We start from the raw sequence: 21,001 nt of genomic DNA, 5'->3' as shown, positions 1-21,001 counted from the left end.
AGGAGAAGTGATGATCTCAGCAGCATTGGGGGCAGGAACTGCTTACAGGCAGAGCAAATAAAGGAAAAGAACAACTAAACACCATTTCAACAGTCCATTCAATTACAGTCATGGCCAAAACTGTTGGCACCCCTGAAATTTTTCCAGACAAATCAAGTATTTCTCACAGAGAAGTATTGCATTAACACGTTTTGCTATACACATGTTTATTCCCTTTGTTTGTATTGGAACAAAAATCAAATTTGACATAATGTCACACAAAACTCCAAAAATGGGCTGGACAAAATTATTGGCACCTTTAACCTAATACAGTGGTACCTTGACCTACGAGTGCATTAATGTACGAGTTTTCCGAGGCACGAGCGGTCACTCGGTCGATTTCTTTGCTTTGTTACGCGAGCAAAAAATTAAGGTACGAGCTCGAGACGCCGCTGCTAGATGGCGAAACGAAGCCAGAAAGCGAAGATTGTGACGAAAATTAAGATAAGCAAAGAAGAAAAAGTAAAAAATGACAAGTTTAGGGATACGTAGTGTACAGTAGTGATAGAGAGAGTAGCAAAAAAATCGAGTTTTCCCTCCGCCTTCGCTTATTGCCTCCACCCCCCCCCCCCCCCTCGTTTGCTCATCTCATCTGCCAGGAAAATACACTGAATAAAAACTTATTATATCGTAAAATACTCTTTCTATTATGCTTTTATACAAGATTTGTGATTTAGAAATGTATTTTAATAATAACATAACATAATAAATGATTTAATAACATGAAACATAAAAACAGGGTCATTTTGAGGGTTGGAACGGATTAATGCCATTTTAAGTTTTTTCAATCGGGAAAATTGATTTGATGTGCGAGCAAATTGAGATACAAGGTCGACCACGGAACGAATTAAACTCGTAGGTCAACGTACCACTGTATTTGGTTGCACACCCTTTGGAAAAAATTACTGAAATCAGTCGCTTCCTATAACCATCAATAAGTTTGGACCACTCTTCCTTTGCAAACTGCTCCAGGACTCTCATATTGGAAGGGTGCCTTTTCCCAACAGAAGTCTTTAGATCTCTCCACAGGTGTTTAATGGGATTTAGATCTGGACTCATTGCTAGCCACTTCAGAACTCTACAGCACTTTGTTGCCATCCATTTCTGGGTGCTTTTTGAAGTATGTTTGGGGTCATTGTCCTGCTGGAAGGATCTCGGACGCAAAACCCAGCTTTCTGACACTGGGCCCAACACTGCGCCCCAAAATCCTTTGGTAATCCTCAGATTTCATGATGCCTTGCACACACCCAGAGGCAGCAAAACAACCCGGAAACATCTTTGAACCTCCACCATATTGGACTGTAGGTACTGTGTTCTTTTCTTTGTAGGCCTCATTCCGTTTTCGGTAAACAGTAGAATGATGTGCTTTACCAAAAAGCTCTATCTTGGTCTCATCTGTCCACAAGATGTTTTCCCAGAAGGATTTTGGCTTACTCAAGTACATTTCGGCAAACTGTAGTCTTGCTTTTTTATGTCTTGGTGTCAGCAGTGGGGTCCTCCTGGGTCTCCTGCCACAGCGTTTCATCTCATTTAAATGTTGACGGATAGTTCACGCTGACACTGATGCTCCCTGAGCCTGCAGGACAGCTTGAATTTCTTTGGAACTTATTTGGGGCTGCTTATCCACCATCCAGACTGTCCTGCGTTGCAACCTTTCATCAATGTTTCTCTTCCGTCCACGCCCAGGGAGAGTAGCTACAGTGCCATGGGTTGCAAACTTCTTGATAATGTTGTGCACTGTGGACAAAGGCAAATCTAGATCTTTGGAGATGGACTTGTAACCTTAAGATTGTTGATATTTTTCCACATTTTTGGTTCTCAAGTCCTCTCACAGTTCTCTTCTGCTCTTTCTGTTGTCCATGCTTAGTGTGGCACACACAATACAAACACTAAGTGAACTTCTCTCCTTTCTATCTTCAGGTGTGATTTTTATATTGCCCACACTTGTTACTTGCCCCAGGTGAGTTTTAAGGAGCATCACATGCTTGAAACAATCTTATTTATCCACAATTTTGAAAGGGTGCCAATAAATTTGTCCAGCCCATTTTTGGAGTTTTGTGTCCATTATGTCCATTTAGATTTTTTCCCCCTCCCTTTTTTTTGTTTTGTTCCAATACACACAAAGGGAATAAACATGTGGATATCAAAACGTGTTTTCTGTGAGAAATACTTGATTTTCTGGAAAAATTTAGGGGTGCCAACAATTTTGGCTATGAATGTATAATAGACATATTATAGATATATATGTATGAATCGGTTGTGGAAAGTCCACATGGTCGACATTCTCACTGATGATCTGATTCTCAAGCAGTTTGATCAAATCCACATATTTAGATATATCAGTGTTCAGTGTAGAAATCGTTCCTCTTTTTGTGATCAGTTCAGAAACACTTCACATATTTTACATTCAGGAACTTCAAACATTCTCTGAAGGTTCCAGGTGATGCATACATCACCGAGCTATTGTGTAGATCAAACTGGTACACATGGAACAGCCATAAAATTATGAGCACCTCCCTAATATTGTGTTGGTCTCCTTTTGCTGCTAAAACAGTCGTGACCCCTCGAGCATCAACAACATGAACTTCTTCAGCAGTTTGAGCTACAGGAGCTCGTCTCTTAGATCGGAACCTCACGGACCAGCCTTCACTCCTCACGTGCATCAATGAGCCTCGTCCCCCACGACCCTGTAACCGGTTCACCACTGTTCCTTCCTTGAAGCACTTTTAATAGTTACTGACCACTGCAGACCAGGAACATCCCACAAGAGCTGCAGTTTTGGAGACGCTCTGTTCCAGTCGTCTAGACATCACAATTTGTGACTCCTCAAATCCTTAAGCCCGTTTTTTTCTGCTTTTAACATCAACTTTAAGAAGAAAATGTTCTACCTTCTAATAAATAAATCCACCCACTAACAGGAACCATGATGAAGATCATCAGTTTTCTTCACTTCACTGCTCAAAATGTTCTAACGTCAGAATGTTATAATGTTATAATGTCAATGTTATTTATGTGTTGTATTTAGCAGACGTCTGTGTGCGACGTACAAAAGTGCTTTGAGTCTCAATCAGTGAATAAATCTGCACTGGTGCACTTACAAACTAAATCAATCAGAATATAACTCTTGAATTCTACAAACCTGGAAAGTGCTAATTTAAGTGTTTCAGGAAGATGAAGGTCTTCAATCATCGCTTAAAGATAGTCAGGGACTCTGCTGTTCAGACATCTAAGGGAAGTTCATTCCACCACCTCGGTGCCAGAACAGAGAAGAGCCTTGAAGTGTACTTACCTCTCATTCTGAGAGAAGGTGGTACCAGTGGAGGAGCAGAAGTGGGGTGGTGTGGGAGAACTTGGGCAGATTGAACACAAGCCGTGCAGCTGCGTTTTGGATCATTTGCAGTGGATGAATAGTGTTCAGGGGAAGACCTGCCAGCAGAGAGCTGCAGTAGTCCAGTCTCGAAATCACAAGAGACTGAAGAAGCACCTGGGCAGCCTGTGTGGAGAGAAATGATCAAATCCAGAGAAGAAAGATGAAGAGAAGAAATCAACAAGAACGAGCAACATTAGCGACATGTTATAATGTCATAATGTTATAATGTCAATGTGTGTGTGTGTGTGTGTGTGTGTGTGTGTGTGTGTGTGTGTGTGTGTGTGTGTGTGTGTGTGTGTGTGTGTGTGTGCAGGTAGACATGCAGAGGACATCTTTGGAGAGCTGTTTAATGAAGCGAACAGTTTCTACATGCGTATGAACAGCCTGCAGGAGAAAGTGGATCTGCTGGCGGTCAAGGTCACACAGCTGGACTCCACTGTGGAAGAAGGTATTAATAATTAATACACATAAATGTTTACTTCACAGTTCTACAGCAGCTTTAACAAATCAGACCTGGACTCAGTCACACCTGCAGGCTCCATTACACTAGAACGTTGCTCTGTTCTTCATTAAAGTCAGGATGATGTTCAGATTCAAAGCTCTTGTACAGAAGGTGCAGGAGCTCAGGATTTGTTTCTGTTTGTGTTCCTCAGTGTCTCTGCAGGACATCAACATGAGAAAGGCATTTAAGAGCTCCACCATCCAGGACCAGCAGGTGGTCTCCAGAAACTCCATCCTGAACTCAGTGATGGAGATGTACCAACGCTGTGACAAGCCTCCTCCTCTGAACATTCTCACTCCATACAGGTGTGTGTGTGTGTGTGTGTGTGTGTGTGTGTGTGTGTGTGTGTGTGTGTCCTGTTCCTGTTCACTCACAGCTGCATGGCGATAAAATGTAAACACCTGGAAAGTTCAAGCTGAATCATTTCCTAATAAATAAATTCCTGTCAATCACAGCAAAACAATCCAATCCCAAGGGGTGGAGCTAAGAGTACTGAAGCTCCGCCCACCCACAGAATCAGATTTCTGTCTGTATAAATGTGGTGCAAAGTGAATGGTGAGGATGGAGGGATGAAGGGATGTGATTACTGTGTTACAGAGATGACAAGAAGGACGGCCTGAAGTTTTATACAGATCCATCGTACTTCTTTAACCTCTGGAAGGAGAAAATGCTGCAGGCCACTGAGAACAAGAGAAAGGAAAAGAGAAGACAGAAGGTGTGTGTATGTGTGTGTGTGTGTGTGTGTGTGTGGTGTGTCATGTGTCCTACATTTGCTCATCTTTCTCTCTATCTCTCTTTCTCTCTCTCTCTCTCTCTCTCTCTCTCTCTCTCTCTCTCTCTCTCTCTCTCTCTCTCTCTCTCTCTCTCCTTCATCTGTATGTAACTTGCCATCGGCTCTCTGATTCCCCCTGCTGTCAGGATGCACTGTGGCACTCGCTCAGCTAACAGAGGGAGGAGAAAAGAGAGAGAGAAAGAGAGAGAGTTCAAATAAAAGAATATTATTGACCCTTTCAGTCTGTCATATATGTAATAGCTTCTATTTTCCCAGAGAAGGGATTCAATTGTCCTAGGTTTTAGACGTGTGAGTGAGTTTTAGACGTGAGTTTGAGTTTTAGACGTGTGAGTGAGTTTTAGACGTGTGAGTAAATTTTAGACGTGAGTGCGAGTTTTAGACGTGTCAGCGAGTTTTAGACGTGTGAGTGAGTTTTAGACGTGTGAGTTTTAGACGTGTCAGCGAGTTTTAGACGTGTGAGCGAGTTTTAGACGTGTGAGTGAGTTTTAGACGTGTGAGTAAATTTTAGACGTGTGAGTGAGTTTTAGACATGTGAGTAAATTTTAGACGTGAGTGTGAGTTTTAGACGTGTCAGCGAGTTTTAGACGTGTGAGTGAGTTTTAGACGTGTGAGTTTTAGACGTGTCAGCGAGTTTTAGACGTGTGAGCGAGTTTTAGACGTGTGAGTGAGTTTTAGACGTGAGTTTGAGTTTTAGACGTGTGAGTGAGTTTTAGACGTGTGAGTAAGTTTTAGACGTGTGAGTGAGTTTTAGACGTGTGAGTGAGTTTTAGACGTGTGAGTGAGTTTTAGACGTGAGTTTGAGTTTTAGACGTGTGAGTGAGTTTTAGACGTGTGAGTAAATTTTAGACGTGTGAGTGAGTTTTAGACATGTGAGTAAATTTTAGACGTGAGTGTGAGTTTTAGACGTGTCAGCGAGTTTTAGACGTGTGAGTGAGTTTTAGACGTGTGAGTTTTAGACGTGTCAGCGAGTTTTAGACGTGTGAGCGAGTTTTAGACGTGTGAGTGAGTTTTAGACGTGTGAGTGAGTTTTAGACGTGAGTTTGAGTTTTAGACGTGTGAGTGAGTTTTAGACGTGTGAGTGAGTTTTAGACGTGTGAGTGAGTTTTAGACGTGAGTTTGAGTTTTAGACGTGTGAGTGAGTTTTAGACGTGTGAGTAAATTTTAGACGTGTGAGTGAGTTTTAGACATGTGAGTGAGTTTTAGACGTGAGTTTGAGTTTTAGACGTGTGAGTGAGTTTTAGACATGTGAGTGAGTTTTAGACGTGTGAGTGAGTTTTAGACGTGAGTTTGAGTTTTAGACGTGTGAGTGAGTTTTAGACGTGTGAGTGAGTTTTAGACGTGTGAGTGAGTTTTAGACGTGTGAGTGAGTTTTAGACGTGTTAGTAAATTTTAGACGTGTGAGTGAGTTTTAGACGTGTGAGTAAATTTTAGACGTGAGTGTGAGTTTTAGACGTGTCAGCGAGTTTTAGACGTGTGAGTGAGTTTTAGACGTGTGAGTTTTAGACGTGTCAGCGAGTTTTAGACGTGTGAGCGAGTTTTAGACGTGTGAGTGAGTTTTAGACGTGTGAGTAAATTTTAGACGTGTGAGTGAGTTTTAGACGTGTGAGTAAATTTTAGACGTGAGTGTGAGTTTTAGACGTGTGAGTGAGTTTTAGACGTGTGAGTGAGTTTTAGACGTGTGAGTTTTAGACGTGTCAGCGAGTTTTAGACGTGTGAGCGAGTTTTAGACGTGTGAGTGAGTTTTAGACGTGAGTTTGAGTTTTAGACGTGTGAGTGAGTTTTAGAGGTGTGAGTAAGTTTTAGACGTGTGAGTGAGTTTTAGACGTGTGAGTGAGTTTTAGACGTGAGTTTGAGTTTTAGACGTGTGAGTGAGTTTTAGAAGTGTGAGTAAATTTTAGACGTGTGAGTGAGTTTTAGACGTGAGTTTAAATTTTAGACGTGTGAGTGAGTTTTAGACGTGTGAGTGAGTTTTAGACGTGTGAGTGAGTTTTAGACGTGTGAGTGAGTTTTAGACGTGTGAGTAAGTTTTAGACGTGTGAGTGAGTTTAAGACGTGTGAGTGAGTTTTAGACGTGAGTTTGAGTTTTAGACGTGTGAGTGAGTTTTAGACGTGTGAGTAAATTTTAGACGTGTGAGTAAATTTTAGACGTGTGAGTGAGTTTTAGACGTGTGAGTGAGTTTTAGACGTGTGAGTGAGTTTTGGACGTGAGTTTGAGTTTTAGACGTGTGAGTGAGTTTTAGACGTGTGAGTAAATTTTAGACGTGTGAGTGAGTTTTAGACGTGTGAGTGAGTTTTAGACGTGTGAGTGAGTTTTAGACGTGAGTTTGAGTTTTAGACGTGTGAGTGAGTTTTAGACGTGTGAGTAAGTTTTAGACGTGTGAGTGAGTTTTAGACGTGTAAATGAGTTTTAGACGTGTGAGTGAGTTTTAGACGTGAGTTTTAGTTTTAGACGTGTGAGTGAGTTTTAGACGTGTGAGTAAATTTTAGACGTGTGAGTAAATTTTAGACGTGTGAGTGAGTTTTAGACGTGTGAGTGAGTTTTAGACGTGTGAGTGAGTTTTGGACGTGAGTTTGAGTTTTAGACGTGTGAGTGAGTTTTAGACGTGTGAGTAAATTTTAGACGTGTGAGTGAGTTTTAGACGTGTGAGTGAGTTTTAGACGTGAGTTTGAGTTTTAGACGTGTGAGTGAGTTTTAGACGTGTGAGTAAATTTTAGACGTGTGAGTGAGTTTTAGACATGTGAGTAAATGTGAGTACATTTTAGACGTGTGAGTGAGTTTTAGACGTGTGCAGATGGTGCATCAGCTGTCGCTTCGTTCTGTAAGCAGCAGATCTGTGGGCTGAAAATAAGGAAGCACCTGGTTTGAGTCACTGAATGTTTTCCTGAACAACACCATCACCATTAACTCCATTAAAGTCCTGAAATTCGTTTCTTTTCTGTGATTTCACTCTTCATGTTGCTGTATTTCCCTCTGTAACAGGAAGCTCTGAGACACAGTGTGGACTGTTTCTTTTATCCTCCTTGTTGCTGTGTCATTGTTAGCAAGAGCAGAAACACCTCGAAGATCCGACTCGGGAAGTGAAAAAGGTTCGGAAAGCTCGAAACCGCCGTCAGGAGTGGAACATGATGGCTTACGACAAGGAGTTTCGTCCAGACACTCGTCTCACACCGTCTCCCTACCACGGCGTCTCGTCTGAAGGCTCCTTATCTCCAGACAGGTCTGAGATTTTCACAAAAAAAGGAAATGATGTTTTTTTTAGTGGGAGGTGGAGCTTAGGTTATGGCTTTGGACTTTGGATTGAAAGGTCATGAGTTAAAATCTAGGGTTAGGGTTAGGGTTAGGGTTAGAGCTGCTCAGGTGTATGAATTAGATAAATGTAAGTTGCTCTGGATAAAGGTGTATGTTAAATGATGTAAATGTTTTAAAAAGCTAATTTCAGTTAACCAGGATTTCTACCTGTTCTAACCTCCATCCTATTGCTGTTTTCTCCCCTCACAGATCTGGAATGTCAGATGAGCACTCGTACCCCACCAGCCCCAACCACCCTCAGGATACAGGTGGACCAGGAAGTGATGGGAAGGAGACCGGCCCAACTCAGACCCAGTCACTGGACCGAGCGTATCGTCCCCCTGCCTCCACCTCCGCCAGCACACGCCAGCACTCACTGGGCCGTGTGCAGCAGCATCATGGAGCTCCACCTCCAGACCCCTCTCTAAATGGCCCCCGACCTTCTGCTTCCAAAGATTACAGGTACATCAACATCAACTATCTTCTCTTCTCATGCACAGTAGTGCACCAATGCCTCTGATCATTTGCACACTGAAACTTATTTCCACTTCTTCCCCTTTATATTTTCCAGTGGCCATCAGATGCAGGAACATTTCATTCCTCCTGCTCCTCCTCCTCCTCCCCCAATAATCCCCTCAGCTCAGACAGCCTTTGACAGCACTTCTGCTCCTCCGGCTCTGGCACCGGGTACGGTGTCGGCTCTGTCCCGTACCTACAGCCCATCTCCTCCCCCTGCACTGCCCTCAGCTTACGTCCCGTCTCCTTCACACTCTGTGAGTGGTGGAGGTCCTCCGGTAGCCCCGCCCCCACCACCTCCTGGACCTCCCACGTACGCTCCATCTCCGGCCAGAGCTGCTGCTCATCCATCGGGAGAGGGAACGCTGCCCAGGAAGGGCACGGTGCCTCTGATCCCCATAAGTGATGCTCGCAGTGACCTGCTGGCTGCCATCCGCAGAGGTGAGTGTTTACAGTAAACAGGAACAATGCAGCAAAGATCTGATCTTCTACAACCCTCTTCAGTACCGTTCTAAAATACTCACAATGTCTTCAAATCTCCTGAAAGTTAAATTCTTCTACTTTATGGTCATTCTTAGCTTTAGGACCAGTGTGAAAATTCAGTCCACCTGAAGTTTAGTGTTTAATAAAAGCAGGTCCGCCTTTTTGAAGACCACTTTCACTCCCTCGAACTATTGATTTCATTGATTGTTTTAATTGATTTAATAACATTTAGAAATGCTTTTCTGTGCATCACGGCTCTAACGAGTGATTATTTGAGATTTTTGAGTTACTGTACTTTTCCTTTCGGCTCTAAATATTCTCTTCTGATCCTCTCTCATTAGTGAGACATCTCTGGCATCAGAACAGACTCTTATTGGATATTTTTTGTTTACTGAACCATTCAGTGTAAACTCTACAGACTGTTGTATGTGAAAATCCCAGAAGCTTCAGAAAAACATCTTATTTAAAGAGTCTGAGATTTTTTCTCCATTCTGATGTTTATTGTGAACATTACCTGAAGCTCTGCCACCTGATTGTCTCTTTGGATAATTGCATTAATAAGCAGGTGTTTTCTCTTAATTAGTGTAATATGAAGTAAATTGTTTATCAATAAATAAATAAACTATATTATTGTATATTAGTCTGATTCTGCTGTTTGTTTTCCTTACCAGGGATCCAACTACGTAAAGTCCAGGAACAGAGAGAGCAGGAGGCCAAGAAGGAGCCAGTAGGTAACGACGTGGCCACCATTCTGTCTCGCCGCATTGCTGTGGAGTACAGTGAATCAGACGAGGACTCGGAGCCCGAGGAGAACGAGTGGTCCGACTGAGGAGAGGCTCTGACCTGCAACGCGCTCTACACAATGCTGCTGCTTTCCTACATCCGAACACACACTCTCCTCATACAGACAGACAGATTTATGTAGAACTGTAGAAGAGTAAAAGAGAAGCAGGAAATGATTAGTGGAAATAAAGCAGGAGTGAATGAGAGGAAGAAGGGAGTGTGCAATAGACAGGAAAAATGGAAAGACAGAATAAGAGAACAGGAAGAATGAGGGTGAGGAACGAGAAGTTATCGATCATACAGTGTGAAGTGTCAAATACAAAAAAAATCTCTATTTGTTTTTTCAGAACTGCCAAAAAAATCTTTCTGCGCCGTGTGTTCGAGTTTTGAGTTTTTGTCCAGAGAATTACAAAGTGTTACACATTTCTTTGCATTCGTCACCAAAAACATCCACTTAGTAGTGATAAATACACACACACACACACACACACACACACCCCTATTCACTTTATATGAAGATAAGAAGCATGATAGAGTTACTGCTTCCACTACAGATCTCTCCATGATCTCTGTCTGTTTATGTGCTACTCTCAGTATAATATTATTATTATGATGATTATGATGATGATATACGTTAAATACTGAATACTGAATACTGAATATGTCGCTCTGCAGTACTATAGTGAGAACCGCTGTTCCGTGATCCTGATAAAACTCTCCACAACTCAGTCCACAGATTGTCTATTTGTCCTCTTGTTTACGTGTTGATGGTGTTGTGATGAGTGTTGATGAAAACGTAGTGACTCGTTTCTCCTGCGTAATCGATTCTTATCGACGTTACTGAATCACAACCTGAAAGTCAGGACCTTGTTTTTTTTTTCTCTGTAAAATGTATAAATAGAGACACCATTTAGTGATGGAGTGTGTATAGGGAAGACTGAGCTGGTGTGTGTGTGTGTGTGTGTGTGTGTGTGTGTGTGTGTGTGTGTGTGTGAATGAGTTATTTATGTGTAAAGTGTATGTTGTGATATCTGTCCCACACACCTCCAGCTGTTCGATATATACATAACTAAATATTTGCACATCTGGACTCAGCTCTGCAGATGTTGTGTGGTGACTCGTCTTTACCATGTCAATGACTACGTTATTAAAGTGTTTTACAAATTGATTGTATAGATTTTTGTAACGCTGCTTGTAAGAAGAACATATAAAAGGATTATTTATCACATGGAACAAATTATAGATCAAATATGCATGTGTGTGTGTGTGTGTGTGTGTGTGTGTGTGTGTGTGTGTGGGTGTGTGTGTGTGTGTGTGTGTGTGTGTGTGTGTGTGTGTGTGTGTGTGGGTGCTGGAATAAAACAAAGTAAAAATATTATGAATGATTCTCCACTTCTGTTTTTTTTTGTTTATCTGATATTTGCTGAAAGCAGCTTTCCTCAGCACCCAATGTCCATCATTACACTTCCATCAGTGTTAATCAGACTGAAATGTGTCTCTAATTAGTCAGAGGTGATGTGGGGAAGAAAACCTCCAGAGCCATTATGAGGAAGAAACCTAGAGATGAACCAGACTCAGAAGGAACACAAGTAGTGCAGTATATAAATTGTATTGTGTGTGTGTGTGTGTGTGTGTGTGTGTGTGTGTGTGTGTTCAAGTCACACAGTGCTGATTGTGTTGAAATGATGTTCAGTGGTCTTATAATCACGGCAGAACTTCTTACAGAATTCTACTGAAATCAAATTTTTGGTGAATCCTCAGTGTGTCCATGCTGAAGATCCACAGCAGTTAAGAGGATGTCAGTGGAGAGAAGCTTACAGTAGACATCTGGAACTCTTACCTGGTCTGTTCCTCTTTATGTAATTACCATAAAGTTAATGATGATACTTAGGGATGTATTTCTCACTCTGAGTTCTGAAAGTGTGAATCTGTTTATTTGATTTCCACATGACAACATTTAAATCTATTCCACACTTACAGTTCACTGAAAACATTCATTACAACTTTACACTGAACTTTTCCTCCTGAAATACTGTGAGGTGGATTTTAAAAGATTATCTATCACTTTTTAAAGATCTGGGACGTGTACAGTATCTCTAACGGATCATTTCTGCTTCCTCCAGGTGATTCAGATCCGCTAGATCTCTGTCAGTTTACAGCTATTTACTGTTTAATGTTTCTCGTTTGCAGTGATACAAGTTTCTGTTACTGCAGTGATAATGATCAATAAAAAAACATAATAAGAGAAAAAAAGAGAAATGTTTTGTATCTGAGGAACATCTCCACTATCAACATCATATAAACAAAGCTAACATTAGCTGGTTAGCTAGCTTAGTCTTGTTAGCTTATTAGCAATACAAATCATGTTTCCTCAGAAAATTCTCCTTACACATGCTCCTGAGTGTTACCTGCAACCAGGAGAAGTATGGTGATAAGTTTAACACAAAGGAATGAGGTTTTTGTACACACCTGTTTCAGTCTCCGGTTCCACAGTTTTTACCATCACAATTACAGTCGCAATTTCTGAATGTTTCACAAATCAAAACAAAAAAAAAATGGTTTAAGGGAGAGAACCAGGACAGAGGAGTTCCACCAAAGCCTTCAAAATACAAATCTCTCCCCTTCTGCTTCTCCAACCAAACAGAAAACAGGGGAAAAAACAGTACTGACCTTCTACAACTTCCTACAAACACACATTTTAATCTGTATTGTTGTTGTAGATGTAGGTGTTGGTGTAGGTGTTGTGTTAGATGTTCAGCAGCTGAAGGTGTTGATGTAGGTGTTGGTGTAGATGTAGATATTAGTGTAGGTGTTGATGGCATAGATCAGGGGTTTACCAACCTTTTTCAAACTGAGAGCTACTTCTTGGGTACCGATTATTGTGAAGGGCTTCCAGTTTAATACTTCTGAAATTACCTTTAATTATATGTTATGATTAATAATTAATTATATTCATCTATATCTACTCATTTATATTTTAATATTGTCATTTTTTAATTCACACCAATGCAAGTGTGATTTTGTCAGAGAACCACCAGCCACGCCTCCCTCCAAGGCTCTAACTCTCACTCAGCCTCTCCCTGCTCTAATCACCTACACCTGTTCCCCATTACCTTTCCCCTTTATAAGGTCCCGGTTCCACCTCACTCGCGGTCTGATCTGCTAATTGCCATGAGAGATCTACCGGACATTCTACCACTAGTATTCCATGTATTTCCATGCTCCTGGCTCCACTTCGGAGGAAACCTCAAGATTTTCATTTAAAGGTTTACACTGGTGATCATCCCTGAACTACCCACGTTACATAACTTCTCCTTAAGCCTCTGACTTGTATATGTTAAGACTAAATAAAGACAAGGTGTTTATACTCCGGTTTCTGATTATTTCAATTCAATTCACATTTATTTGTATTGAGCTTTTAATCGACATTGTCTCATAAAATAGCTCAACATTTGCAAACATCACAGATCCAGCACCAGCTTCTCCATGCCAGAGCCTTTAAACACTCAAAGAGGTCCAGTGTCCAAACTCCACATGAAGTGGGATCCAATTGGCACTGGTACGTCTCTAGATGGTTCAGGATGTTTGTGAACATCTACTTCTTTAAAGGTCCACAATCTTCATGCGGTGGGACGTGACTGGAGCTGGAGCAACCTCAGGATGCCTCGGGATGGGGAGAGAACGAGAAGCAGTGGAGAGGAATTAGCGTAGCTGCTGTTCATGATATTAACAGCACAAGTTAATAATGTGCATGTGATCAGATGTGATGGAGCACAAGGTTATGATGTGATGTGTGTTGGTGTGGATGGTGGTGTAAATGGTATGTATTGGTGTAGATGATGGTGTAAATGATGTGTATTGGTGTAGGTGTAGGTGTTGGTATAGATGATGGTGTATTGGTGTAGGTGCTGGTGTAGCTGGTGTGTATTGGTGTAGATGATAGTGTAGGTGTTGGTGTAGATAATGGTGTAGATGGTGTGTATTAGTGTAGATGTAGGTATTGGTGTAGATGATGGTGTAGATGGTGTGTTTTGGTGTAAATAATGATGTAGATGGTGTGTATTGGTGTAGGTGTTGGTGTAGATGGTGTGTATTGCTGTAGGTGTAGATGGAGGATATTAGTGTAGATGTTGGTGTTGGTGTAGATGATGGTGTAGATGGTGTGTTTTGGTGTAGGTGTCGTACTGGTTTGGATAATGGTGTAGATGGTATGTTGGTGTGGGTGATGGTGTAAATGATGGTGTTGATGATGTGTATTGGTGTAGGTGTTGGTGTAGATGGTATGTATTAGTATTGGTGTAGGTGAGTGTGTAAATGGTGTGTATTGGTGTAGATGTAGTTGTAGATGCTGTGTATTGGTGTTGATGTTGGATGTTCTGTAGATAGTATGTATTGGTGTTGATGTTAGATGTTCAGCAAGTGCAGGTGTACAGATGTTCTCATGGTTACAGGGTTGCCAGGTTATTTTAAAAGTAGAATTTATAAAATAGTTGATATTTTTAAGGAAACCTGGTAAGCGTGTGAATGTAAAGCCTGCACAAGGGTCCATCACCACTGTCCAAAAGAAGTGTGTAAAATCTGTTATGTTTCCACAGATCCCCACCATGGATGTGACGTAATACTTGCCCTCCATCTGAGAAGCTCCATCTGGTCCTCACCCTCAGCCAACTCCCCACCGACATCCCTCTGGACTCTCAGCTGACAAACAACACAGTGGACACTAGCAGTTTTCTCTGCTAGTCACAGCCATTAGCGTGCGATTGATGAGTGTGTGTCCTGTCATGGCACCTGTAATTAACTCATACTGAAACAAGATGATGGAGTGGAGTGGTTTCAACATCACAAAGAGAAGATGAGTGAAACTGTCAGCTTAAAAAAAAAATTAGAACACGGTTCTTCTCTGGGTCTTTATACTGTTTTTTTCTGATCTATGTGTAGTGTGGATTTATTCAAATTTACTCCGATTTCTCCTGAACTTCTGAATAAATAAAACACAGCAGCAGATTTGAGGAGTGATGAAGTGAAGTTTATAGAACCATTCAAGTACTTACATAAAAAAAAAAACCTATGCTAATGCAGATCACTCAAATATGGATCATGGATTAAGTCAAGCATCAGATGTTACACCCAAGTAGCTACTTATAATTAATGCAAAACATTTTACTGTACAAAAATATCGAAATTATTCACCACAACTTTCATTTCAACATGAGTGCAAATGCGTCATTACAAAATCAAAGCGAACGTTCAGTTACTCGATGGAGAAATCTTGGCACCTTACATTCAGAAATACTGACATCTTTTATCAGCAGGATTATTTGGAATAGTGCACGTTGTAAAATACACATTGTGTTCATTCATTCATTCATTTTCTCCCGCTTATCCGTAATTCGGGTCGCCGGGGCAGCAGTCTAAGCAGACCCCCCGCCTTCGACTGCTGCCCAATCCTCACAGCACCGTCCCTTACGGTCCCTCCTGCAGGTGGTGAGCCCACGGGAATACACATTGTGTTATTCTTTTTAAAATGTTTAGCTCTTTGGCTGATCTACAAACACACAAACTCAAGCATACAGGAGGTGAGAACGCTTCAGTGCACAGTCTCGAGATACGATCATAAATCTGTAAGTGCTCAATTACACCTTACAGGTGCGCAAGCTACTTATCACAAACGTGATGGCATGCATACAGCAGGTTTATGTGCCTCTAATACAAAAGAATATTATTACTTCATTTAGCATTTTTGTTATTAATAGACACAGTACAGTACATTATTGCCACTGAGAACACGGGTAAGGCAAAAATGAATCTGATTTCTACTTCTCTCCAAGCTGACATCATGGTGTAACGTAAGGAAGAAAAAGCTCATCTGTGCTCATTAGACGCGTTTCTCAAAGTGAATAAGACGTCATGGGGTAATGAGACACGGCGCGTCTCCTCCTAATGTCTTAACTTTTTATAATGAACAACAGAAATCAGGACTGAGTTATAATACTGTAATACTGTTTACGTCTTCAATCAGGGGGACAGACGATTGTTCTGTAACAGCAGCTAGAACATCAGAACAACGATCACAGGTTTATATCAATGCACTCACTCTAATACGTTATTGTTTCTATAGCAACAGATCCTTCACAGGGACGTGTTCAACACATGATCCACGTCACCTTGCATTTCATTTTAGGATTTTCACTTACACATCATCCACTTGAATATGTGCAGTTTTCTGAAACTCTTCAAGACAGAATGTTTTTAGGAGAGAAAAAAGTGTGATGCCGGTGAGGGAACGGTTTATAGCTGCTATAACGTAAGTGAGAACAGGAAGTAACACAGGACGTTCTGTGACATGGGGTAACTGATAGCTGCATTACCCTTGATTACAAATACATAAAACACATTACGCATGTCCCACCCCATCACGCCCCATTTCTTACACCCCAATTTTCCATCAGAAATGTTAGAAATAGACAGATGTAGATCCGGAATACTGCGGATCGATGCAGTAACTACACTACCAGGCTGCACTGACATGATATACTGATATCATACACAAACACATTTCCCTTTAATGTTCATCGTATACAGCAAAAGTGTTGAAAAAAACTGTGGATTTTATTAACGTCTGTATATAAACACTAAGATTCAAAACACAGGATGTGCTTCAGTGACGTCCATCACTATTAGAAGATAAATACATGGACTTTATTGCACCTCTGTGTGAAGGTTGTGCTGCTCTACAGCCATCATGGAGTGCTGAAGTCGCAAACTACAGCAGAACTGCAGGATCGAGCGGCAGTGGAATAAATAACGCAGTCCTGTGCATTCGTGTTGAATGATATTTAACATCGTAGTAGGGCAGTAGGAGTAATTACTCCAGAAGATCAGTCTTTTAATCCACAATAAAATATTAAGTGACCCAATCATGTCACTCTGGAATGATGGACAGATGTGGAGGTTTTTCTCTGGTATCCACCTGGAAGCCCCGCCCCCTTCCATCATCTCACCTACTCTCCAGTGGACTCATGGTGCTCTCTCACGTTCAGTCACGGTCATGTGTATAGTTAACATCAAGTGAATATAGTTTAATTTTGAGTTTGTATGATTGTCTCTGCCTGACAAGCAGTTCCAGACTGCACAGCCGACACTATTATCACTCTTACTCTATCGTTCTTTAACATGAAATGGTGAGAATTCTGTCTTTCCTGTTTGTTTGTTTTTTAGGCTGTTGTTTTTTGACAATGAAATAATTTAACAAGAATTTTGTAAAATAATAAATCACGAGCATACAAAATTCACTATCACACCTCCAGACTGGAGCTCAGCACAGCTTGGGGATTTTTCTGGATAAACACATCTGATACAAGTTGACACTCCATGATCAGGTTTGGTGGATCAGGTAGATCATGTAGTTCAGGAGAAAAATGACCAAACTGTGCTCTACCACTGTCCTCATGCAGGTGTATTCATCAGGTATTGGCAGCATTTCACACTCATTTCTTCTTCTATATCAAGTAATACAGTGAACATTCATCAGCTCTAGGGTTAGGGTTAGGTCTAGGGTTAGGTCTAGGGTTAGGGTTAGGGTTAGGGTTAGGTCTAGGGTTAGGGTTAGGTCTAGGGTTAGGGTTAGGGTTAGGTCTAGGGTTAGGTCTAGGGTTAGGGTTAGGTCTAGGGTTAGGTCTAGGGTTAGGGTTAGGGTTAGGTCTAGGGTTAGGTCTAGGGTTAGGGTTAGGTCTAGGGTTAGGGTTAGGTCTAGGGTTAGGTCTAGGGTTAGGTCTAGGGTTAGGGTTAGGTCTAGGGTTAGGGTTAGGTCTAGGGTTAGGGTTAGGTCTAGGTCTAGGGTTAGGGTTAGGTCTAGGTCTAGGGTTAGGGTTAGGTCTAGGGTTAGGGTTAGGTCTAGGTCTAGGGTTAGGGTTAGGTCTAGGTCTAGGGTTAGGGTTAGGTCTAGGGTTAGTCTCGGAAGTCTGTAGGCATTTCACAGTGCTTAAAGGCGACTGACCACAAAGGATTGATGCTACATCTGTGACTGGCTTTCACACGTGTTTCTTATCTAATTAAATAAAAGATGTTGAACAAAGACATTAAACACACCTATGTGTACAAACACACCATGATTTAAACATCATTACACTCAGATTTCACCGACATCACGCAACTTCCATACGCATGAACATTACAATATAAGGACCGTCTGTGCATGTTAAAGTCAAACCTCAGCAGCTTTTAACCCCAATGTCCATCAGCTGTAGCTGTGCAGTGTGTGTGATTACCTCTAACAAGAACATCAAACCCACCAGGCCAACTTCACTTAATACGAATCTCTGGATATCTTCTGAACATATGAGATTCAATTATGAGTTACACATGTAGAGCAATACAGAAAAAACTGCTTTTAACATTTGACATTAAATGTATTATTACTCTGCACGTTCAGATCCACAACGCAAATACACCCACCTCTGAAAGAGAAGTTTAATCTCAGATGGAAAACAAGTCATTGGCTTCCACTGTGAGTGAGTTTCAGGTTTTCAGATGTTAGTGGTGATCACACACACTGCAGAAGCTACAGATATAGATATGGATTAAAAACTGCTGGAGAGTTGAAGATTTCTGCCGTGGCTTTTGCAATTAGTAAATTGTTACACATCACTCGGTGTCCGTGGTCGCATTGTAAAGCCGTAGGACGTACATCCACAACAAGCGAGCCTCAGTGACCTCTGGATGTCCGGGTTCCTGAAGGCGTAGATGATGGGGTTTATGATTGAGCTGCAGATAGCTGGAAGCGCAGTGGCATACATGTAAGTCGATGGATAATACGTATCTGCCACCAGTGAGTACAAGGCAAGTGGAACCCAGCAGAGTGCAAACGTGCCCAAGATGCCGGACAGCGTGGAGACGCCTTTGGCGGCCGAGGCGGCGTGCGAGGCGGCCCTGAAGTGATGCTGCACCGCAATCTGTTGTGCATGGTGCACTGCAATCTTGCAAATCTGGAGGTACAGCTGCAGGATGAGAGCGAAGACCAGAAGGAAGGAGATGGCGAGCGCAGCCGCGTTACTCTTGTGCACCGGGCGGCAGATGCTGCAGGTCGCTTCATCACGCAGACAGTTCCAGCCGAGAACGGGCAGAGAACCGAGTGCAGCACTAGTGGACCACACAAGCACCATCACCACGTAGGTAAAGGTGACGGCGCGCTCTGTGTGGTATGTCAGAGCACTGTAGAGTGACAGGTAGCGGTCCACTGTGATGGCCAGAACATTCAGCACCGAGGCCGAAAAGGCGGTGATGAGCAGGCCAGCCGACAGCAACGTCACAAAGTCAGTGTTCATCATGTAGATGACAATGAAGTTCAGGATCAAGCTCAGACCGGCCAGCAGATCGGCAGATGCCAAACTCGCCACGAGCGCAAACGTCTGCGCTCTCAGTGAGGGAGTGTGTGCGATCAACACGAGCACCAAGGCATTCTCACAGCACACCAGTGTTCCTGTCACACACAGCACCACGTCCCAGGGGTTGAGGGACAGCAGCTCCATGCTCACGTTCCTCACCTTCGCATCCGGGATTAAAGCAGACATGTTGGGGTGTGTGTTACTCATTGCTGCGGCATGAGGATGAATCACTGACGGTGGAGACAGGAAGAACAGGAGAAGAGGCGGGGCAGGATGGTGGTCATAAAAGAGAGAAAAGTAAGAAGAAAAATCATACATCACCTCCATAAAAAAGCCTCCAAATTAAAATTTAGATTAAAGGAGAAATGGATCAGAGCTCCTGCAGCACCTAATGAACACTTACAGCTCTGAATAGACACCTAAAGAGATGAAGGAACATCTAATTAACACCTGAGTTTACAGAGAGTTCAATTAACACTGAGGAACTGAGTAGCATCCATCATAATCCACACCTGAGGAGAAAGCTTCAAGAAAAGTCTAAAAAGCTGCAAGGACAAAGCGGCTCAGGAGACAAAATTAGGAGTAAACATGCTATTTATAGACACCCAGAGAAAACACACACACACACACACACACACACACACACACACACACACACACACACACACCTCATCTTTCACACGCCAGCTAGGAAAACGTTCTCGTAAAATCGTTGATGCTTTTCATCCACTAAAAGCTAAAACGGTATTTCAGACAAAGATCATCACGAACCCAGGAGTCGGCCCGAGCCTCCATCTCTGCTCCCTCATGTGCAGAAGCGTGAAGAGGGTGAATATGGTGCTGAAGATGAAGATGAAGATTGTCTCGTGCAGTTTAGAGTCTTGCATCCCGCGCGGTTCAGCACCATCAGGAGGGAGATCTTCTCTCGGAGAAACCCGCTCCGATCCGCGCGCTCTCTCCGTGTGGCTTCTGCTGAATCTTCATCATCATCATCATCATCATCATCATCATCATCATCATCATCATCATCATCATCATCATCATCATCATCATCATCTCCTCCTGTCTCTTCTCACGCACTTGCGGTTCCGCCGACACAGGCGTCCAGCTGCTCTCGCGCAATTGGTCTGAGTCCGGCTCACGCATCCGTGGCGTCACGCGCGCACTTCATTCTGTACCGATTCATAGGAGTCATAACGGGGGTGGGGGGGGGGGGGTGTTAGAGGAAGGGGGAGGGATAGAGAGAGAGAGAAAAGAGAGAGAGAGAGAGAGAGAGAGAGAGAGAGAGAGAGAGAGAGAGACATGGGGGGAGAGAGAGAGAGAGAGAGAGAGAGAGAGAGAGAGAGAGAGAGAGAGAGAGAGAGACATGGGGGGGGAGAGAGAGAGAGAGAGAGAGAGAGAGAGAGAGAGAGAGAGAGAGAGAGAGAGAGAGAGAGAGACATGGGGAGAGAGAGAGAGAGAGAGAGAGAGAGAGAGAGAGAGAGAGAGACATGGGGGGGGAGAGAGAGAGAGAGAGAGAGAGAGAGAGAGAGAGAGAGAGAGAGAGACATGGGGGGAGAGAGAGAGAGAGAGAGAGAGACATGGGGGGAGAGAGAGAGAGAGAGAGAGAGAGAGAGAGAGAGAGAGAGAGAGAAAGTATTTTAAGTCTCTAGTAATGAATAAATCTACACTGGATTACAAACTTAATATAAATCAGACTTGAGAGGATTTTTCTAAAAAATATTCTACAAAGCAAACTTGGAAAGTGCTAATTTAAGTGTTTCAGGAAGATGAAGGTCTTCAGTCTTCGCTTGAAGATAGTCAGCAGTGGGGTGGTGTGGGAGAACTTGGGCAGATTGAACAC

At 42.5% G+C, this 21,001-nt stretch overlaps 2 protein-coding genes across 3 annotated transcripts in view; one reads left to right on the top strand and one right to left on the bottom strand.

The window, feature by feature from the left end:
- LOC310738893 (actin-binding protein WASF3) overlaps positions 1 to 10,941 on the top strand; it is a 22,435-nt gene extending 11,494 nt beyond the window's left edge. The window contains exons 3-9 of the mRNA XM_083564376.1: positions 3,723 to 3,857; positions 4,063 to 4,216; positions 4,509 to 4,626; positions 7,747 to 7,922; positions 8,204 to 8,455; positions 8,565 to 8,950; positions 9,664 to 10,941. Of these exons, the coding sequence (XP_083420502.1) occupies positions 3,723 to 3,857; positions 4,063 to 4,216; positions 4,509 to 4,626; positions 7,747 to 7,922; positions 8,204 to 8,455; positions 8,565 to 8,950; positions 9,664 to 9,821 (1,379 nt within the window). The 3' untranslated portion in view covers positions 9,822 to 10,941. The remainder of the gene's footprint in view (positions 1 to 3,722; positions 3,858 to 4,062; positions 4,217 to 4,508; positions 4,627 to 7,746; positions 7,923 to 8,203; positions 8,456 to 8,564; positions 8,951 to 9,663) is intronic.
- A 7,038-nt stretch (positions 10,942 to 17,979) lies between these two features.
- Positions 17,980 to 19,365, bottom strand: gpr185a (G protein-coupled receptor 185 a; the record flags this gene model as incomplete). 2 transcript variants are annotated; one of them, XR_014537187.1, is made up of 3 exons in its annotated part: positions 17,980 to 18,104; positions 18,230 to 18,335; positions 18,416 to 19,365. XR_014537187.1 is itself a non-coding variant. In XM_083564423.1 (1 exon), one exon carries the CDS (start codon positions 19,363 to 19,365, stop codon positions 18,412 to 18,414), a length of 954 nt encoding a protein of 317 aa, XP_083420549.1. The 2 variants fall into 2 exon arrangements, 1 of the variants encoding a protein (XP_083420549.1); XM_083564423.1 differs by lacking the exons at positions 17,980 to 18,104; positions 18,230 to 18,335 and having other exon boundaries at positions 18,412 to 19,365.
- Between the last annotated feature and the right edge of the window lie 1,636 nt (positions 19,366 to 21,001).

This window comes from Silurus aristotelis (genome assembly GCF_946808225.1).
Source record: "Silurus aristotelis genome assembly, chromosome: 16".
NCBI lineage: Eukaryota > Metazoa > Chordata > Actinopteri > Siluriformes > Siluridae > Silurus > Silurus aristotelis.
Note: the sequence above shows the minus strand (reverse complement) of the source record. Positions and strands in the feature narration are given on the sequence as shown.